The sequence below is a fragment of the Epargyreus clarus genome, unplaced genomic scaffold (genome assembly GCF_041222505.1).
Source record: "Epargyreus clarus isolate Ecla_fem2 unplaced genomic scaffold, WU_Ecla_fem_2.2 ptg000003l, whole genome shotgun sequence".
NCBI classification, from domain to species: domain Eukaryota; kingdom Metazoa; phylum Arthropoda; class Insecta; order Lepidoptera; family Hesperiidae; genus Epargyreus; species Epargyreus clarus.
The window spans coordinates 6,053,581-6,075,290 of NW_027332211.1; the positions used below are offsets into that span (position 1 = coordinate 6,053,581).

Here is a 21,710-nt window from a genome sequence, read left to right on the forward strand (position 1 = left end):
AATATGACGCATAATAACATTATACCATCGATATACTACTAATAAAGACGCATTATACGTATTCATTAATATTTTAGGGTAATTTTAATATGACATTTCATTTAATAATAACAAACGAATCAAAAAGAAAATCAGAGGCTTATATATTCATGTTTTTTTACTTTTCATAGAAAATAAATATGATAATAAAACATTATTTCAAGAATGGACCCCTTTTTTAAATATTAGTGAAATTTAGCCTTTTAAATTTTTTATTTAGTTGGAAAATATGATAGCGAATTGGCAACATTAGGAGAAGTTTGAGGGGAAGCCCTAAGAACACAGAGAAGGCCATTGGATACAATAGTATCTTTATATAATGTTTATAGAACTAGACTATTTATATCTTAAAATGCCTAATTATTTTTCAAATACACTGTCGGCTGGTAAACTTACGGATAACCAGATAGAGAGAACTAATCATACCATGACAGGACGCCTCCTTTCTTCCTCTTTAAGCTTTTCCCTACCTTGCATTCTAGCATATGGATATCGTTCTTTATAGTATATGATTTCTATGACTTTTAAGTTATCTTGAAGAAATTATAAATACTACTACAACTAATATTTTAACACAATAAGGCGCAACAAACAGGTATTCTTTGAAATTCTAATTTCAAAGACACCTCAAGGAATGCTTGACAATTTTGACATAATAATTGATATATACGGTCGACATAATTTATTTTTAATTGAGGTGTTTTAATAAGCAAACTATAGTGTAATTATTACAAACTTACAATGGACGCTAATGATCCTTCGACTACTTTCTTTTCACCAAAACCTTTTTCAAAGTTACTAAAGATGGTTCTTTTCGAGACCATACATGCAAAGTCTAATCCGTGTTCACAATCGAATTCTCCGAGAAAAGATCGTCCTATTCCACCGTGTGCTGGGGACGCGGGTGGTGATGCGCCGTCCCCCAAGAGCAAGTATTCCGGTGTGCCAGATTCTAAGTCCACGGCAGGTGATCGTGGCAAAACTGGAGCGGGAGTGTCGGGTTCCCGCATCGGCCGTGTGTGTGACGGGGAGAAAGACCCCGACGCGCTGCCCGCCAGCGCTACACATCCAGGCTTGTTGCGCTACATACATAACGCTGCCCGGTACCGCCTTCCACAATGCTTCGAAGGCGCTTGTATTTCTGTGAAACAAAGCTCGAATAGTAACTGGGTAATGGGTCATTCACTATCCTTTAGTTCAGTGTCGCCGGGCGGATATAAAGTTCTGCTCTCGTATGTGGATAAGAGCAAGCCTGTGGCTCTCCCATACTTTGTGATGGAGGCAGCGCCAGGCGGACAGATGAGCTGCGAAATGCGCGTGGGTCCGACGCAAGGCACAAGAGCAACGATAGTGGCACAAATTGCCGAAGCAGAGTTTTACAGTTTCGAAAGCATATTCGATGCTTACTTCAATAATTTTACCGCTTCTGTCATTGCTGTGAACCGAGAATTTATTGCGTTACATTATTTACAGGTATGTAAGAACTTTCTGTAGAAAATACTACAATACGAGTATACCTATGTAGTATAAACCTAAGGTACTCGTAGATATACCTATGTGCTAGATAAAGTTGGGTATATACCTGGATTGTGTATTTTGGCTTAGTCTTTATGAATAATTTTGTTTCGCTTTATTTCGTGATAAAATCTAAGTATGTATTTTTAACCGACTTTCCAAAGAAAGGAGTTATCTATTCGTTGCGTACATATTTTCTTAGACACTGTTTCTTTATGTTTTCTAAGCATCTACATTACCCAGAGCTTTTATTCTTTGCACCTCTGTGGTGGCGGCACACATCGTAGCGTCGCAACTGAACACGCCGGTATACGAGCATGATAGCAAGTGTCATATGTAATATTCATATTTAAGTGTTCTTGCTAACCCAGTGTTGCCATCCCACGATGTGGTTACCACCACAGTGCAATGTGTAAAAGTTATTTTTCCAGTCACCAAATTTTAAGAATGATCTCTAGGCCGTCTCCGAGCGCCTATCGTTGGGTGCTGAGATCGTGGCAAGAGGACAAGCGTCAGAACTGAGCTCAGCCTCTGGAGCGGGGCGCTGGGCCACTGAGAACCACTCCCTTAGCGCTACGCTCGGTAACCGAGGACTTGATTTGTGCTACGCGAGGGCAATCAAGCCGTTTTTAACAGTCGCTGCCATGCTTGAGGTAAATATCAGATAACTATCTACTCGTATATTCGCTAAAGGGCCGTTCTTATAGTAGGAATACATCAAATTATTTACCAATTAAATTATAACAAAATTCTTGTCACTGAAAAAATACTTCATAAATCTAAAACTGCTTATATGAAACTGTTAAACTTAATTTTCGAATAACTAAATTTAAAGTAACTATTTCAAACGTTTTTTTTATTCAGGTGGGATTTGCGATTCGTCGTTCAGTTGCCACGATGGCATATGAGTGGCGTACAGAAAAGTGGACGGTGCGTGGTTCCGCGGACTCGGATGGTCTGGTGGGCGCGACCCTCCAACGGGCTCTGGGCGGCAAGCGGGCACAGCTGGCGTGCGCTATCTCCGCGTTACTAAACCACCCAAATGACAAGTTCAGACTGGGATTTGGAGTCACCGCGGCTATTATGTAGTATAAACAAAACTAGGGTAACTTTTAAAAATGAGGAATTGGTCAGCTTTTCTGCTAATGTTATATGGAAAGACAGAGTCGCTTTAATTTCGTTACAAGACCCGAACATAGCGATTTTATAAAAAAAGGTCACTGAGAATCCAACGATTCAATGGCCAGGCCATATACACCCTTGATACAGAGCCAATATCCATATTTCGGATAATAACATACTTAAAGTTATCAAATAGCTCATGAAAGTAAAAATATCAATTTGCGACAAAGTATACAGAATTTAGATAAAGCACGAAATACGCCTGAAATGAAATGAATATCGCATATGGATTGTGAGATAAAATAAAAAGATTGTTTTACTCGGCGTTACGCAGCTATTTGAGGTGCTACGAAACGAGCTACGCGGTGCTACATTTTGTAATCACGGTTCTACGCAGTTTATTTTTTTAGACATAATAACAGTAACTAAAGCTTACTAATGCAGGCACTTTATAGAACAGAAATAATCTATAGTTGGCTTGTTAATTATTTCTTTATTTTAGATAAATTATTATTAAGGCTTTTAGGAATAATTTACACAACGTTGTATTAGGACTGATATTATTTAATAAACCACTTTTAATGCTTTTAAGAAATATTTTTCTAGAGATATCTACATTAAATAAATAAAACTTTAATTAAAATAACCTTCGTACCTTGTAATCCTCGTAACTCTTCCAGTCGCTGTAAGCGCTTGTTTAGTAATAATTGTCCTCTATTCTTAATGTAAAGATTTTCGGCACACAAACACCAAAAAGGACCGTATTAAAAATTCATTTTCAATATAATGATAATGTAGGCGTGTATTATTCGCCGTCGGATACATCAGTGCTCCGTCGGCGGCGGCGGCCAGGGCGGGCGCGTGCGCGAGGCTTGGGCGGGGTTTACGAGACGCCCTAGCAAACTGAGCGTTGCAAAATGACCCTAGCAGTGGAAATTATACCGGTGAATTTATTGCGCACGTCGTGTGTATGTCGAAGTGTGGGCGTACGAACCGCCTTCGCTGCAGTGTGTGTTCCGTAGAGCGTGGCGAGCGATGGCCGCGCGCGGGTTCGTGTGTTCGGGGCAGTAATGGTTATGGAGCGGCTGGCGGACTTCGTCAGCAAGTCGCTGGAGGGTGGCGAAGCCCCCGCGCCGCCGCCGGAGCCCGGTGACCCTGAAGACGCGGATGAGGAAGTAGACATCACCGCTCTCGAGGAGAAGGCTCCTCCCGCAAAGCGGCCCCGAAACTGGCTGGTGTCTCCGGTGCCGGCGCGCCACTGCAAGCGGGAAAATGTGGATGATGATGACGAACATAAACAAGGTTAGTGATGTTGTATGCAGCTTCTTTTATTAATTCATATATTTTCAGAGTTCACTTCTATAAATACATATATGTTTTTAATCAAATACACCGATTTTATCAAGATCCAGTCATTATTGGAAAGTTGCTAACAATGTGAAATGGATACAATCATTTAAGAACTATTCAATACAATGCATTAAGTAACTAATTACTTTGGCAATGAGAAACGAAACAAACCTACAGCTTATCTAAATAAGGATTACCTTAGTTTTTAACTGGGAGTTAGACGCAAATAAAAAAATTCAAAAAACCTCTACACTTAAACACTTTACCTGTTTAATTTGCATAAATTGGAAATACGAATTCTACAATTTCCTCTTGTTACACCCATAATTAGTTAAGTTGATCATGTTCATAAGACCGTTTTCTGTAATAATAAATTCAGGAATGTATACTTACACTTACTTCTCTGGTAAGCTTAGCGAGGTAAAATCGTCTAGTGGTAATAGTTGTGGTACCAGTATGTGATACAAGTTAAACAAACTAAAGTAAACTAAAGTAACTGATATTTTGTCTACCTAATATTTATATTGTTCACTGCCATTATAATTCAAACGATTATCTCATGTGAGAATCATAAATGACAAATTTAAAATTTAAAAGCTGAGCTTAATTTTCTAATTTCTTGGCATATTTTATCATTTAATGACATTGTATTGCGGTTCTAGGCAATTTGGCTGGTATTTTTTAACCTCTGCTTGACTAATTCTTAGGTTCTTAACAAACAGTGGTCTGTCCGACCACTTGAAAATATTATTTAAAGAGAATTATGCTAATATTACAAGAAGTGATAGCCTAGTGGTCAAGAAACTCGGCCTCTCGATCGATGGGTCCGAGGTTCAAATCCCAGGCACGCACCTCTGATTTTTCGAAATTATGTGCGTATTAGAAATTAATAACCACTTGCTAAAACGGTGAAGGAAAACATCGTGAGGAAACCTGAGGTTTCTGAACCACTAGGCTAACACTGCTTTAATATAATAACTCGCAATAGGAAAACTGATCACTTTTTAATTTGATATCTTGATAATGATTGAAAATTAAAAGATTATGGATGAGACGTAATTGAAACGGTAGCAAAATGGTCTCATTATTAAAAGAGTACCAGTGGAAATCTCAAAACTCTCCGGAACGTGCGGAAAATTCGAAGGTATTTAGTCAAACTTAGTCAAACTTAAAACAAAACTTCTTCGAACTTAGAACAAAATAGAAAATAATAGTCTTCATTTACTACATTACACACTTTTTTTATAATATAGGAGTAGCAGACGAGCATGCAGTCCACCTGATGGTAGTGGCTACTGCCGCCCATGGACATACGTAATCTACAGTGACCTTTTTATGAAACTGAAGTAGAAAACGAGCGTACAATCTTCTTGTTTGTAATTTAACTTCCACCTGAAGGCCCTGATGACTAAGTTGGAATGCCTCGCAAAAAGTCTCCCTTTTTATAATATAGGAGTAGCAGACGAGCATGCAGTCCACCTGATGGTAAGTGGCTACTGCCGCCCATGGACATCTGTAATCAACCCCAGATAGCATTAGATATTCCTACCTGAGGTAGGCCACAGATGCGCCGCTACCCCTGGACTAAGCTGAAACGCCTCGGGAAAGTATGTCTCCCTTACCACACCCTTCAAACCAGAACACAGCAGCGGTTAGCACTGCTGTTATGAGGCAGAAATAGGAATAGAATAGAATACCCTTTGTGGTGCCGCTGGACTCAGACCACAAAGGGTTCTACTACCTTCAAACCTTACAGTTGAATTTAAAAAATAATAAGTAATATACACAGGTCAGAGTCATATGCAATCAGCGGTCTCATTATTATTTTTCATGCATAGTTTGTCTACCTATGCATAAAAGAAATAGGATAGAAACAAAGAAAGATGAATATTGTGGACGAAGTTAGAAAACGAATAAGTTATGAGGACTTAATATGCTCTAAAAGATTATTTACCTAATAAGGCATCAAAAATGATCTACATACCTCAAATTGTCGTATCGTAGTTCTCCTAAACCATACGACCTTTATGTCTCTAATTTGTCTTATACAACAAATTTAATTGAACAAATATATTTCATTAATTTATACCGATTTATTTCATCATCATCATCATCAACCCATTACTATCCCATTGCTGGGCACGGGTCTCCTCTCAGAATGAGAAGGATTAGGCCATAGTCCTCCGCGCTGGCCAAGTGCGAATTGGTAAACTTGGTAAACCGTTCAAAACTTTTTCTTTTTTTTAAGAATTCTCAGGTATGCAGGTTTCCTCACGATGTTTTTCTTCACCGTTATAAGCAAGTGATAATTAATTTCTAGTAGGCACATAATTTTGAAAAATCAGAGGTGCATGCCTGGGGTTTGAACCTCGAATCCAAGGAACGAGAACGTCGAGTTTCTTAACCACTAGGCTATCACTGCCACTTTTGTACCCGATTTTGTACAGATTTATGTACGTGTAATCAACTTTATTTTTCACTGATGATTTTTTGGTTCTTAATGAAGAATAAAAAAATGTCAAAGAGAAAGATGCTGATAATCTTAAGTTTATTGATTTTTATTTTCCGATGTACATATTATTTCGAAATAGTGATAAAGTATACGTGTGTGATAGAAGGAAAATTTTCTTAACTGTAATGCAACTAACGTACATATGTGATTGCCAGTGGTGGATTTCCAAATTTCGAATTTTGCCGCTACCGACCTGTATTGAGTTCGGGCATTCAATGCAAATCGCTATTTGTTGCCGCCCCTTATAGTCAGCAAAAACGTCATTGGGATGTAAAATGATCTCTTATCCGACGAAAAAACAGGTCATTCTAGGTAAATTTGCCGTTTCCAAAATCTGCTCACCCTAGTCCCTAGTCTACATTACCTGTTGGTAAATCCGCCACTGCTGATTACTTTTGTTCTGTTGGCCCATGCTCATCTGTTATTTTACGTTCATAAAATTAACAGACTTACAGAATAATTATTTTATATCAAGTAGTAAACATGTGACTCAAATTTTTATCACCTCTTGCTTCTTGCTTACGTTTGTTATTTTAAGTAAGCAGATATTTAAATGGAAAATAGAGCATATTGTCTTCAAATTTATTGTTTTCAAATTTTCTTTCCATTTTTATCAATTTACAATTTAATTAATTTATTTTTTACACGTGAACACTACATTCCATCAATATTTTGTATGATAATACCTACATGATAGCTTACAAAATACTTGTGATTTTTGATTAAATTTCGATTTTTTTCTTTATGCTCTACGCTCAAAAATAGTAAAAATTGGAGAAACTGGAGAAAGAAAAATTGGAGAGCATGAATGACTCATGGCATGAACACATGAATATGCATGGTTTATAAGTAGACTACAATTTAGTTGAGGACCGCAGGACCGCTAGAGTGGGTTACAGAATATTACAGATATTCAGAAATACAGTGACTGTACAGTACGGTAAAAGCCCAAAAATGTTATCTTTCACATTACTTGCTATCGTCGTAATAAATGGCAAATTGAATTGTAATTCAATTAATTTAACAGCTATTTATAGAACGCAAATAATGAAACGACTTAAAGCAGCGAAGGAGGTTTAACACGAAATCCTGCAAAGACTTTTCAATCAAATAAATCACGGAGTTTAACGAGACTATTTTGTACATCGTTCGACAATTAATCACTGTTCTCAGGTCTTAGACGTTTAAGGAGCTCGAATGCCCCCGGGATGAAAGGGGAGAGGGTGTGGCCCGCAGCGCCGCCCACAGTTGGATAATCCCTCCATTTACATAATTGCTGTATAAAAAGGAGAGCTTCCCAATTTGCTAAATTGCTTTAAACGACACACTTAAACGTATCGCCGTCATCGCCTCTTTCGTCACGGGCGGTGCGCAGCTCCCGACGGATCCGTCCTATGTTAGAAGATACTGATTGCTTCAGTTATATTTAAATACAAATGACATTTTTCACAGTTTCACAATAGAATTACCTGTGACATGACCTTGAACATACACAATACACATAGACGAACACCTACACGAACACACAGGACCCAGAAAAGAAATAATTTAAACATGTGCATTTTTTGGAGAACGCACATAACACACTTGTACTTGATTGATTAAATGAAAATAAGTACTTCGACATCAGTGGACATCATGACATTAGTCTTGCTCCAATAGATTCATAATTACTACTAACGAGACAGCACACTTCGATTTTATTTTGCGACACTCGTATGAATCAATAGAACTTCAAGGTGGAAGAACACTTTGTGACAAATGCACTCATTCCTCTATTATATGAATGTGTAATGGAATATATGTAAGGTTTTCCTGTTTGTGGTTGATCTACGTGAACTGTCTTATGATTAAGTGGGTATTAAATTGATATATTTTATATTTTTTAAATCACGATAGGCGATTTTTATACACTTTGCATATAGTTAGTATACAATATTTATTATATCAATATATTCCTGCCTCAGTCAGCATATTCCAAAATTACCGGTAGATATACTAAATTGTAATCATTTTGAATGCCACACACAAACTTTTCTATGTTCTTCTATTTATCTATTATTTTTCTTTATAATGGCTGTTCTTCTCACCAGATCTGTCAGATAAGTCAAATGGCAACGTGAACAACTCGAACAGCGGCAAGCAGCGGCGCTCGCGCACCAACTTCACGCTGGAGCAGTTGGGAGAGCTGGAGCGGCTCTTCGATGAGACCCACTACCCTGACGCCTTCATGCGAGAGGAGCTCAGCCAGCGGCTCGGTCTCAGTGAAGCAAGAGTGCAAGTAAGTTACAAATCTCTTTTGTGGTTCGTTATCCAAAGGATCCAACCTGGAGCTAATGGGCTAGCTGGAGCGGCTGTTCGACGAGATCTACTACTCTGACGCTTTCATGCGCGAGGACCTCAGCCAGCGGCTCGGCCTCAGTGAGGCAAATGTACAAGTATGTCCAACTTTAACCTGGAGTAGTTGGGAGAGCTGGAGCGGCTGTTCGACGCGACCCACTACCCTGACGCCTTCCTGCGAGAGGAGCTCCTCCAGCGGTTTGGCCTAAGTGAAGCAAGTAAGTAACAGTTCTTTTCTCGGTTCAGTACTCAAAGGATAAAAACGGGCCTATATTACTAATTCTGCGATATCTGCCCGTCTGTCACAGGGCTCTATCTTTTGATCCGAAACACACAGACACTCGATTTACTTACAGTATGTATATTGATATAGCTGCTATAACAACAAATACTAAAAATAAAAACGTATACATTTATTAGTAATGTCCAAACAATGTATAAACGTTACCAATTTACACTCTAGGTTCGTGATAGACCTAAATACGATTCATTTTGACATTTCGCCAGAACTTATTCCTGGGTTTAGTGTTACTTTTTTTTATTCAAAATAGGTTCTTTACAGAGCACTTTTTGAATGTCAAACTACCACCACTTCACAAGGTGTTTCGTTATGGAGAAGAAGCGGCGAAAGAAACTCCATAACACACATCTTTTAAAAAAATGGATTTTACAATGTTAAACTTAACCTAATGGTGGAGCTGGAACTACTTCAGACCACACCGTTTTGTCAGTCAAATAATCACTTAGTTTATAGTACGCTTTTTTACATAGCGTTTGTTTAACGACATGTTTGAACTTTTTTTCTGTGATATTCAAAATGTGGTCAGGTATTTTATTGTAGTAGCCATAGATTAGTAAAGATAACTCACTCCATACAAGTAAATGAAGCCAGTTTTGACAGTTGGAATTGTGTGCGTAATAATAAAGTGTTGCCACATCTCCGTTCTAGTTTCCCTAAAATGTTTGAAATACATATTTACTTATTAAGTAAATTACGTAGTATTCGTTATTTATACGTAAACTTTCTCTAAAAAGGTTCTATTTTTCAAGAATTCAAACAATAAAATGACCAATCCCGTCGTCTGTATCTACACCACATTACGAATTGTTTTCTTAGTAGAATAATTTAGTAGGCGCTTAGAGTAGCAAGGGAAAAGGGATTAAATTAAATGTGTATTACGAAAGTAATATTTATTTATGAAATATACTCAACGCACACCATAACTAATAAGCAATAAAAAGTAAAACATATTAAAAATTAACAAAAAATATACAAAAGAAAATATATGACAGTGACAACAACAAACATAAAATATATAATTGCTATAACAACGATTAACTAAATCCGTAAATTTACAAATTAAACAAAAAAAATAATAAATAAACAAGCTTCATGGAATCACAAATCACAAGTAAATGAGGAAATATTACTGTTTCATTATTTTTCGTGTTTGGTCCGCCATGATTAAGTTACTGACAAGAAAGAGACAATGTATTCCTTCCAAAAGTAAAGTGACGCAAAAGTTACGTCGATATTTACGTATAAATAATTTGAAGGTGATTACAATTATTATTATTTACCCCTTATGATTCGACTGAAAAAAAATATTTCCAAAATTTAATTATAATTTAATAATATTATAATATTTCAATTTAATGTTACTCGTACGTAGCTATTATTTCTGTTAAATTTAAATAAAACACATAATCAATACCTAATTTTACTTGCAAGTTATTTCCCACATATAAAGTAATTCACAATAAGGTACTGGCAACACTTAGTACTGTCAATGTTATCTATTTTCGTGTTTGTGAAATATTAAAAATATGTAGTTTTTAGACCACTTACGAATGAAATGATACTTCTCCGCGCTTTTTCTTAGATTCCGTGCTGTGTTTGCACCATTTAACTGCACATGTCGGCATTTTTCCGCGTAAATTACACCACGACGGTCGGAAACGTTATGGGAAAAACCGTAAACTGTTTCACGTGAGTGTGTGCGTAATTTCGTGTACATGCATGAAACCCGTAAGCTGTTTGATTTTTTTTTGACTTCGTCAATTACAAGGCGGTGAGATATCTTTACTTATCTATGGTAGTAGCGAATACAGTTACCCATGAAAGATCTAGCCACCGTGCATAATCTATATTTAGGAATTGCTAATTTATTTCTATTTCTAGTATTAAAGTTATGGTGGTTACTATTTTTTTCAAACATATCAGTATGTTTTCTTATATACATAATATTTTCATAGATGTATTGACTATGTACCGTCAATATGTTAATAGTGGGAAACAGTTCTCTCAGGGACTCACCACGTCGCAGACTAGATATTGACCTTATTGCTCTTTTTTGAATAGTAAATATAGAGTCTATGTCAGCAGCACTACCCCACAGCAGAATTCCATACGACATAATGCTGTGAAAGTAACTGAAATAGACAAGCCTGGCAGTGGGGATGTCTGTTAACTGTCTAATTCTTCTAACTGCAAAAGCTGCAGTACTAAGTCTGCTGGACAAAGCAGAGATGTGAGGACCCCACTAGAGTTTAGCATAATAACATCCCAAATATACCAATAACAAAAACACGTTTCACATCACACTCGAAATTATCACGTGCGATATTAATTAGGGGCTGCTCTTCTACCTACCCCTGCACGCTTAACAACCCCTTCATTACTAATGCAGGTAATTAGGCCGAGAGGCCAACAAGTACGCTTTTATCGCGATTATAGAGCATATAACCATATGTCATGATTAGCTCAACTGGCTTTAATTGATGCTATGGTTATTAATAAAATACTTGACAGTTATAAAGTAGTTTTTTTTTTTTAATTTATTCAGGTTTATCTACAGTTGTACATTCATAACATCTTCCTTACAAACTATACATCTAAAGTTATAAAGTCTAAAATGTACAGCTACTTACAGATAAACTCATCATGCAGAAACGGAAAGACGTACCAATTTAATCGTACACTGCAACTCTAAACAATTTGACAACGTAATAATAACGATTTTGATTAATTTAATTCTACTGAATTACGAAACTTTGTCAATTAATCTTGATTAATATCTAATTCGCTAAGGCTGTTAAGTAGTTTAAACATTTTAACGAATGGAGAGTTAGTACCTAATTTAGTTCTACTGATTGGTATTACGAGAGGGTCTATTTGCTTACGAGGGTATCGAATCGGAACTCTAAAAGCAAACTCTGACAATAATTCTGAGCAATCGATTTTATTTTTTAAGATTTTGAACATAAAATTTATAGCACAGATGTCTCTGCGCTTCTCAAGACTAATGATTTTGAAGATAAGTTTAAGTGTCTTTGACGCAAAAAGTGGTATCTTACAATAGTTCCAAATTACAATAGTTGTAGTGGTTTAATCTTGAACGGCTCGCATGTATCGTCGTATAGAAGCTTGTTATGTAATCGGATTTAAAAAAAAAACATACATTCGTAATTGTTTTCAATTGTCCGTTTCACTAACCCACAATAATTCTTTATTGTACAACAAACACAATAATTTCTTACAATAATATGAAGTCTCCAGAGCTACGAATATATCGTAGATTCAACTAAGAAGTTAATTCAAAAATTCTACAAATTATGACTCCGTGCAATTTTGACAAATATTCTTAGTTAAATTATTAATACTAATTATGACACTTGAATAAAAAACACAGTCCACGACCATATGTTTTCTTTTGGTACCCAACTATTCGATTAATAACTTTACTTAAACCAAATTTATAGATCCGATTCCTATCCGTCTCTCATTCAAGTCAATTCCACTCAATGATCTCATATCACTCGACCAATCGCGACCCCTCATTATTAATGCAGGTAATTAACTGCAAGCGAGCTACGAATTCGAATTATCGGCCATATATCGCGATTAGTTCGATCGGCGTTAAGTGGCGTTACGAAGTGTCCGTTTATAGGGGATGCGGCGCAATAAATACGTAAAAGCTCCATCTTACCCCCGGCGGTACGTCTTCACTAGTGTCAAGTGGAACTGTCTCTTTATTGTAACTATCACACTTTATTCGGACGATTGAACTGCAGGATGATTGGGAATAGTAAAGTTGTTTATATACATTTATTATCAACATAATGATTAGGTACGACACATTCTTCGGACGATTGAACTGTAGGAATTATTGGGAATAGATAATTATTTGTATAAAATAAATGTCTACACTATTTACAATAAAGTTCTTTATATATACATATACGTAATGTATGAAAATATCGACCAAATTATTTATTAATATTATTCTTAATTTTATGTTATACCTAGTACTAAAATACTATTTTGTTAATAGTTAATATATTAGGTAAATGATTGATTTCCTTACATTGGTATTCGTAAAAAGACAGTCGACTACTTCGTAGGCTAATTCTTTAATAACGTTAACGTGCAAGGCAGGTTATTAATAAATCTATAATTTTTTTGTCTACTAAAGTTCGAAATTTGACATTTTTTGCAAAACTAGATTGATAATGAACTTTTTAAAATTTGTTATAAAATTTAATCAAAGATACATTTTAATTCGAAATCTAAAATTTGTAATTGCATTTGTAACCTTAATTAGAATTCGTGCTAATTACGTTGTGCGTACAATAGGCACAAATGTTTGACAATAACGTGGGTGTTTACGTGTTTGCTTGTTATTTAGTCGAATTGTCTAATGTAATCAGAGCTAATGAATTCGCCCCTAGTTAGCGATCGGTCGGCAGTCGGCAGTCGCTCCACTGTTTGCAATGCCTGCTTTGCATGTAGTATGTTCAGTGCAATACATTATGAGTATTGTGACTGATTTATTGATAAGTTCGCATTCATTAAGTCCGTATATAAGAAACGACGTTAATTTTTTTGTAATAACGTGAGTATTACATAATAACGATAACGATGTATCGGCAATGAATATCGAAGCTAACTTATTGAATTAGCCATATGATTGACAGCACAGCTTCCTGAGACCTTAAATGATCCAGCCGTAACGTAGGATACAATAAAATTTTGATAAACTGGCTAGCTTATTCTACTACAACTATTCCTCTACTATTCCACTGTACTACTATATTCTACTACTGTTTCGGCGGACTTATTTATTTTACCTACTACATTATTTTTTAAGAATTGGATTCACCTTTTATATTTTCTTTTAATTTAAAGGAACACTTTCAATCCTAACCAGTTCTACCTTAAACTTAGCATTGGTTTAAGGTTAGGTTGGAATATAAAACTAAGCGACCACTCGCATAAATTCCGATGTAACTTAAACAAACAAATTAATGGTCAGTTAATAGTTATCGATTCAGGACATTTGCCTAGGCTTCGCTTGAATGGCTGAATATCAGTCAGGATGTTAGGTTGTTTTACGACTTATTCAGCTGGTTGGCTGGAACTTGTCCATATTTCATAATTACATCAACATTATTTACAAATTACAGTAACATAACGAATGTATAACTTGTCTAAAAATATGTAATATTTTTTCACATGCCGTGTTTCAGTTGCCAGCACCATAAAGCCAAAACATACCTAAGTTACGACGGCTGTAATGGGTTCTATTAGTAATAGCTACCCTCACCCATCACTCATGAATAGGCCATGCATATGGCACGGTCGCTTGCATACAATCAGCATGAAACGTGCTTTCTCACTAATGCAGTTACCCGGACCTGTTTGCCGTTACTCGATACTGGACTCTGTTTGCAAAATACAAACGTGATTGACGTTTAGTGAAGTTGATTGTTTTACCATCTACCACTTTATTATGACTATTAATGAAGAAAAGTGGTAGGACCGATATGGTTCACTCGGTGATGCACAATTACTCATACCCAAAATATTCTTAAAAAATACACTAATAAATAATATGTAAGGTAATAAGGGACAACAATTTGGATGAAGCTTATTATATTTAATTATTTTATTATAAGTATTTTTTAAAGCCTGTTTCATATAAATTATATTATAATAAATAATATTATTATTAATCAATTACCTTTATCAGAATAGTATGTAATGGGATTTTCTTTTCAGGTTTGGTTTCAAAATCGACGAGCAAAGTGCCGCAAACATGAAAGTCAGATGCATAAAGGTAAAAAATGTTAACATTGTTACAATCTGAAATTGGAGAATTTATTATAAGTAGTTAGACTACTTAACATAACGTTTACATCAATATCCTACATATTGAGGAGATCACTGGATGAAATAAACAAGCTAAAACAAAATCAAAACTACGCCTTTATTAAATAACCGAAAGAAAATGTTGTTATTGTAAATATTATTCAGATAGTAGTAGGTAATTTAGAATAAGTTGTTATTTCCTGGGGCCAGTGTTCTATATTTACAATTTTATACAGTAAAATATAAAGGCATTCATTATTTAATAAATGAATTGAATTTGTGTACTAAAATATACAATACCTACTTACTTATATTAAGTAAGATAAATAATGAATAATATGGTTAAAAAGGTCAACGGTGCGTATAAATAACTTTACCGCATTAGAAATCCAAACTCTATTTGCATTTAACTATAATTAATGTCCCCGCAGTCCGATGTAAGTTAAGTTGGTAGTGGTTCTGCAATTTAATGTAGCGGGACGCTGCAAATTGCAAATGATTCTGGTAAACTGTCTCCCGCGGCCGCCGCGCGCCGATATGGCGCTACTGTCGACTGATTTGCATTATCGGTTTTGTTCATTAAAAAATATTAGAGCCTTAATAAATTTAAATCGTTTTTTTTATAAATTTGCCTATTTTTTGGTTCTTCTTCTTTTCCAAGCCTTCGTCATCCACTGCTAAAGCACGCCTCTTTTTAAAATTTGGGCTTTAATAGTTGTCCTAGCTTTACTCTCTTTATTGCTAATTCGTAATGGCCTGCCGTCCTACATTGGTCTCATCTCAAAAACCCCTCTTCTTAACATCTACAGATATATCATCTTCATCGTACATTTTTCTTTATGCATTTTCCCTTTTCTATATCTATTGTATCAAATGCCTTCTTGGCCAATGATATTGCAATAGGTGTGTTGAATTCGTCGCATTTTCTACTTCTTATCTCAGAGTATAATATGTGGTCTACTGTAGAAAATGCACTGCTATAATCCTTATGTTCCATAGTCTGGGCAGAATGGAAAAAAGAAATAGATAATTCCAAACGCAATGATCCGATGTTAATTACTTAGTACCAATTAAATATACACGAAGTGAATATTTAAATTTAAGAAAGTCAGTTCTTTCTTATTTTTTTAGAAGACTTGTTTTCTTATGTTACTCGCTTTCATTTTTATCTTACGTAGGTACTTGTATTACAAAATTGTATCTATTCCAGTCAGCACAGCTAGAGGCATTATGTATTCTCCAACAATCCGTCTAACTCGATTACAACTCCCAACGGCGCCGGTCCGACTCTAACAGTTTTTTAATTCGACCATAACTCACGCGGATGAATAATTAAAATGGCGGGTCGAGGCGGCAATCCGCGCGAGATTCGTAAAAAACGGGAAACGATACACGATACACGTGTGGCGTGGCGATAAATCCGGGGAATTGCACAACGCACTTAGCAATTGACCGGCTTCGTAGCTGTAGCGATGCAATAAGCATAACCGAGTCTGACCACGCGGCTACGTAGGGCGGATCGTATGAAAGTTTTCCAATAAGACGCTATTGCATGTATCCGAATGTAACATAAGATAAGATGATAATATGAAATGATCATAAATTGTAGGTACATGTTTCTTTATCTAAGTATGCTAAATATGATTTTAATTATTTGTAGTTCTAATCGAATAATAAGCTTAAATAAAATGCGTTAATGTAAAGTATACTTAGACGAACGTTAATATTTTTATTGTAATATACATTTACGTCATTCTAAGCCCAGATTTGATAACAATAACATGTTTGTTGCTCTACATTCCCAGTAACACAAAGCGAGCAAAATATCGATACTAATTGTGTAGGTGCCCTCCGTATCGTGGAAATTGCTGTCTCCGCTCATAACATCACATCAGCAAAGTGAAGACGACACGCGACCGCGGCGTTCCCGTGATAACACTACCCGTGATTGTAACAACATTGAGGAACCGCTAAACGGAGCGTAAAGAGAAAAAAAACCGCTCTCCGGAATCGAATAAAATGATTCCCCGCGGGAGTCATTCGGACGCAATCCCGCCGTCCCTCGCTAAATGTCTTATTAACTTATGTGCCGCCGCGCCCCGCGCCCTCCGCTAACACGAGAACAATCATGTAAAGTGAAATGAAACGGTTATTTGTTATGTTTTGCCGCTTCTAGCCCTTTTGAGCAACCGTCGCATTCCAAATCTCGTTATGCCACCGCTTATGTTAATCGCGTCGCGTTTATTGATTCTGAATATTATTGTAACTCTTGTACAAACCTAGTTTATAAGGTTCAGATAGAGTTTATAACTGTACTTAAAGTACTTTAGTAAAATGCATTAAGTAATAAGCTTGATGTGATAGCAATTAAAATTAACATTTTATAACATATACTTAGGTATTATGTTATCTTCTTCTTTTTCAGGTTAAAATATGTTTCATTGTTTTTCCGTACATAAATATGCGCCTAAATCAGAACGACAGAACTAAAATGGTGTTCGCACACACATGCAGGTTCCACAATTGTACTATGTACTTCAATATCCAATAAAAATACTACTGATACTATAATCAGACTTATTTCTTAACATAAAATGGAATTATTACGAGGGAACTGAAAAAAAACAATTGTATTTTTGCGCTAAGTTTAATAAATCATAAAGCGACAGCAATGAATCTTCATGCAATTAAAAATGTATTTTTAACGAAGATAGGTACGAATCTCTGCCGGGCGCAGCACCCGTTATAAGAATTGTAACAGCCGCCGTGAAACTCAAAAATAAAAGAATACACCGACGCCTAATTGTTCCCCTGTTCATGAAATTGTAAAGTTATTCCGCACACTGCGAGGGTGGCGATGTTTTATTGCGTAGAAACCGCTCTAAAGATGTTCAGAACGCTTTAAAATAAGCGAGAGCGAGGAGACGCTCCCCGCGCCTGCTTACCTTCTAATTCGATTAAATTAAACAACTCAGAGTTAATCAAATAAATGCACGGCGGCCGCTGGGGCGAAGGGCGAGTGGCGGGGCGCCGGACGTGCACCCGCTCGTATTTATGTCGGCACTTCTCGAAAGTAATTCGGTGTCAAATATGGAAATAACTCATACACGCAGGGAGCATTCATTTTGATAATGTCGACGGGCGACGGGAGCCGGAGCGCGCTGATTTACACAGACTCTATCCCGCACGCCGTAGCACATGTTATACCTAAATTTATCGGAATATATTTTCTTTGCAACTACTGCATAAGTAAAATCTAACAGTATTTTCACCGATTATGAAAAAGTTCTTCTCCCTTTATTTATAAAACTTTTATTGATTGTGTCTTTTGTAACAACTAATGCAACCATGGTTATTAAAATTAATAAGTAACTAGGACCTAGATAACTAATTTTTCGTCGTCGATGAGGTTTTGTAATATTCCCATTTCTAACAGAGTAGTTGAAAAGGTTAATAATTCGGTCAACATTGTTCTTCTAAAGTTTATGAAGTAAAATTTATTAACTCTATATTTAGTTTTGTTCCTACTGCGAGGTTAATTCAAGGAACTAAATTTGTAAGCTGGAGCTTTTTATGCTTTCTTGTTTATTACCCAATTTGCATTAAACGTAGAAATATAAAAACCATTAGGTACAAGTACAGATTATATAATTCACGTTTCTAATTCTGATTTGGTTTACAAAGGTTTTTTTTAAATCAATATTTTATTTATCAAAATGTTCTACAGCTACATACTTCTAAAACAAATTTTCCTTTGTTACCTTGCTTGTTCAAATGATGTTGCCAAAACAACCCTTTTTATAACAACTTATCAAAAAGAACGTCTCAATTCGAATACAAGTAATTAAATTAATGAATCCTTTAGAAGAGCCGAGCTTCAACGAAGTCGGCGAACACCTTAAGTTGGGTAGATCCTCGCTAATTTATTAATTGCTTCGTCTCCCGCCGGGTGGACTATAAACAACGAATCTCAGTTAATTTACGAGCAAATTATGCTTACTTAAATATCAATTTAATTAAGTGGAATTCGAGAACGGATCTCGGTGGATTTATAAGCAGAGTAATGGCTCGTTTGTCTCTGTCAATCGATTGGATCAGTTGCTCGTCAGCTGAGGGGAGCGCTGTTCGTCGGGATGATGCTGTGCTTTTAAAGTTTACTTTTAAAACATTAATCCTTATCACCGTCTGACTAGATGACTACACTGCTATTGTTGTATATTATAAACAGAGTAGGTATAGTCCGCGAGGTCTAAGCTGAGCTTTGCATTAGTGTGAGTGCACATGGATAGTGTAGTTGTGAAGTAAGATTACGTCTTTTAATTGAGTTAAACCGGTTTATACTGCTTTTTAGCAATAGTGCATCTTCCTACTTCTTGTACTGATAGCAGAATTGTTTAATTTTTAATATTTTGTTTTTGTGTTAGTTTTTTTAATAAAATGGCATCCAATATAAATAAACGTGAATGTGTCGAATAATTTCAAATATATCTTTTTATGTTGAAATGTAATTTACAATAACACAAATATTTTTTTAATTTACTAAAAATGAAACGTTACTTGTAACAATTCATGAAATTGAAACTTATAAAAAATGTGAAGACAGACTAAAAATAAAAAAATAAGGTAAATAAACTTTGTAGTATTTAAAACCACCATTTTTCTGCATTGTACAATTTTCAAATCACAGACTTAGCTCTCATTCTATCTAGCCTTTCGCGAAAAATTTCGCGATAAGCTCTCATTAAAAATTGTATAATGTAACAAAATGGTGGGTAGTATTAAACTACAATGTTTATTTAATTAATTTCATTGCATATTGTAAAAACATTTTTGACTATATTTTTTTCAAACAAGAATATCTCTTTAACTTATGTACCCAACTAAAAATGATAAAATTTATTTTTGAAAGTTTTTTATCTGACTCTACTTTTGTGTTCACTCACACTAATGCAAAGCTCAGCTTAGACCTCGTGGACTACATTTACCTACTGTACTTTTATTAGAAGCTATCTTATATATGCCTTTATGATAATTAAATAAATATAAAGTATGTACCTACCCACAGGTCTACTAGTAGGTGGTGGCGGAACTCCACTAGAGCCATGTAGAGTGGCACCATACGTCTCGGTACCGCGTCTGTCGAGCGTGGCCGCAGTGCCGGGCGTAGCGGGCGTGCCGCGACCACCCCAGCCGCCCTTGCCGCCGCTCGGACCGCATCCGCCACCATCTGCCGCCTTCGCTCCTTTCGACTCTGCGCTACTCTCTGCTGCTGCTCATCAGGTAAAGTGAAATACATAGTTTGAGATTCACAAACGATCTCAAAGATCCCTATGATGCGGTTAGTTAATAATACGTATTCATACATTACTTAGTACGCGAGTGCGGCAGCAGCAGCGGCCGCGGCATTATGTCCGCCGTACGCGGGTCTGGCGGCGCTGGCGGCGCGCTGCCGGTCGTCGTCCATCGCGGACTTGCGGCTGAAGGCGCGGCGGCACGCGGCGGCGCTGGCGGCGGCGCGCGCGCCCTCGCCCCCCGCGCCCGCCCCCGCCCCCGCTGACACATAGCCCACACATGACTTACCGTAACACGTGAAAAACAAGTGCAAGCAAGTGAAAGACATTGTTCGGTTACTCTTTTGTTCAATTTTCAGTGTTCCGATCGCGATCATTGAGTGAGGAGGTATTTTTTAAATTGTAAGAGATTTGACCAAAATACTAACTAAACATTAGTTGTAAATAAATTAACTGTGATAAGTGTACGAGTATGCGAAAGAGAAACAATCTCAGTATTATAAACCCAAATAATTTATTATATCTAAGTATTGAACATTTAATAACTTAATTTTTAACTTATTTGTGGATACTTTCCGTCGGTTTGTACATATATTTAAGTAAAAGATTCGTCTCGGATAGTGCGTTTAAATACCTATAATAAAACTTGCGCTGTTAATAGCTGTAATTAATATGATTATACGTTAATATAATAATTAATTAGTAATCAAAATATCCACGGTTTTTCATTTATTATCATGTTTAAATTACCTAAGTACCATGAAAAGCGTCATTTAATTCAATGAAAATATGAATTAAAACTCATATCATAGGATCAAAATTTCAAATCATAAAGACAAAAATAACTTGTATTTATTTTATACTTGTGTAAAGTCACTAGAAGATTGAAACAAATGATTTTCGTTGTGACAGTAACATAACTAACACGCAATAAGCGACCGCGTAACAGTGATACAAATGAGACCGAGTATCACTGCCTCCCTATAACTACAGTCACCATGGTTTAGAGTCCCGGATATTCCCGATGACGTTTTTTTTATAATATAGGAGTAGCAGACGAGCATGCAGTCCACCTAATGGTAAGACTACTGCCGTCCATGGACATCTGTAATCAATCCCAGATAGGATTAGATAGGTATTCCTACCTGAAGTCGGCCACAGATTCGCCGCTACCCCTGAGGACTAAGCTGGAACGACTCGGAAAAGTCTGTCTCCCTTACCACACCTTTACAAAGGGTTCTACCACCTTCAGCTTCATGTCATGTCAATTGTACCTGTACAGTTGTCAGGACATGAAAAACGCATACACTTTTATTTTAGGTCTGAAAATACATTTACTAATTATTTTTACACACGATTACTCTTTCATTAAAATATGTAAATGTCCTAC

General features: G+C 36.2%; 2 protein-coding genes across 2 annotated transcripts; both read left to right on the plus strand.

The window, feature by feature from the left end:
• The first annotated feature begins 691 nt into the window (after positions 1 to 691).
• Positions 692 to 3,092, plus strand: LOC140751324 (mitochondrial import receptor subunit TOM40 homolog). The gene is made up of 3 exons (XM_073085237.1): positions 692 to 1,512; positions 2,013 to 2,207; positions 2,419 to 3,092. The coding sequence occupies exons 1-3, from the start codon at positions 781 to 783 to the stop codon at positions 2,641 to 2,643; spliced, it is 1,152 nt and encodes a 383-aa protein (XP_072941338.1). The 5' UTR covers positions 692 to 780; the 3' UTR covers positions 2,644 to 3,092.
• A 502-nt stretch (positions 3,093 to 3,594) lies between these two features.
• Positions 3,595 to 20,946, plus strand: LOC140751334 (short stature homeobox protein 2-like). Its single transcript, XM_073085246.1, has 5 exons — positions 3,595 to 3,978; positions 8,632 to 8,819; positions 14,940 to 14,997; positions 20,095 to 20,309; positions 20,402 to 20,946. Exons 1-5 carry the CDS (start codon positions 3,747 to 3,749, stop codon positions 20,591 to 20,593), a joined length of 885 nt encoding a protein of 294 aa, XP_072941347.1. The 5' UTR covers positions 3,595 to 3,746; the 3' UTR covers positions 20,594 to 20,946.
• The last annotated feature ends 764 nt before the right edge of the window (positions 20,947 to 21,710 follow it).

Bases quoted from the DNA above. Each gene is read 5' to 3' on its own strand.
- LOC140751324 (XM_073085237.1), top strand. From the start codon at position 781: ATGGACGCTAATGATCCTTCGACTACTTTCTTTTCACCAAAACCTTTT. The intron at 1,513-2,012 runs GTATGTAAGAAC...AATGATCTCTAG, and splicing joins TTGCGTTACATTATTTACAG to GCCGTCTCCGAGCGCCTATC. The intron at 2,208-2,418 runs GTAAATATCAGA...TTTTTTATTCAG, and splicing joins CAGTCGCTGCCATGCTTGAG to GTGGGATTTGCGATTCGTCG.
- LOC140751334 (XM_073085246.1), top strand. From the start codon at position 3,747: ATGGTTATGGAGCGGCTGGCGGACTTCGTCAGCAAGTCGCTGGAGGGT. The intron at 8,820-14,939 runs GTAAGTTACAAA...TTTTCTTTTCAG, and splicing joins TCAGTGAAGCAAGAGTGCAA to GTTTGGTTTCAAAATCGACG. The intron at 20,310-20,401 runs GTAAAGTGAAAT...TACATTACTTAG, and splicing joins TCTCTGCTGCTGCTCATCAG to TACGCGAGTGCGGCAGCAGC.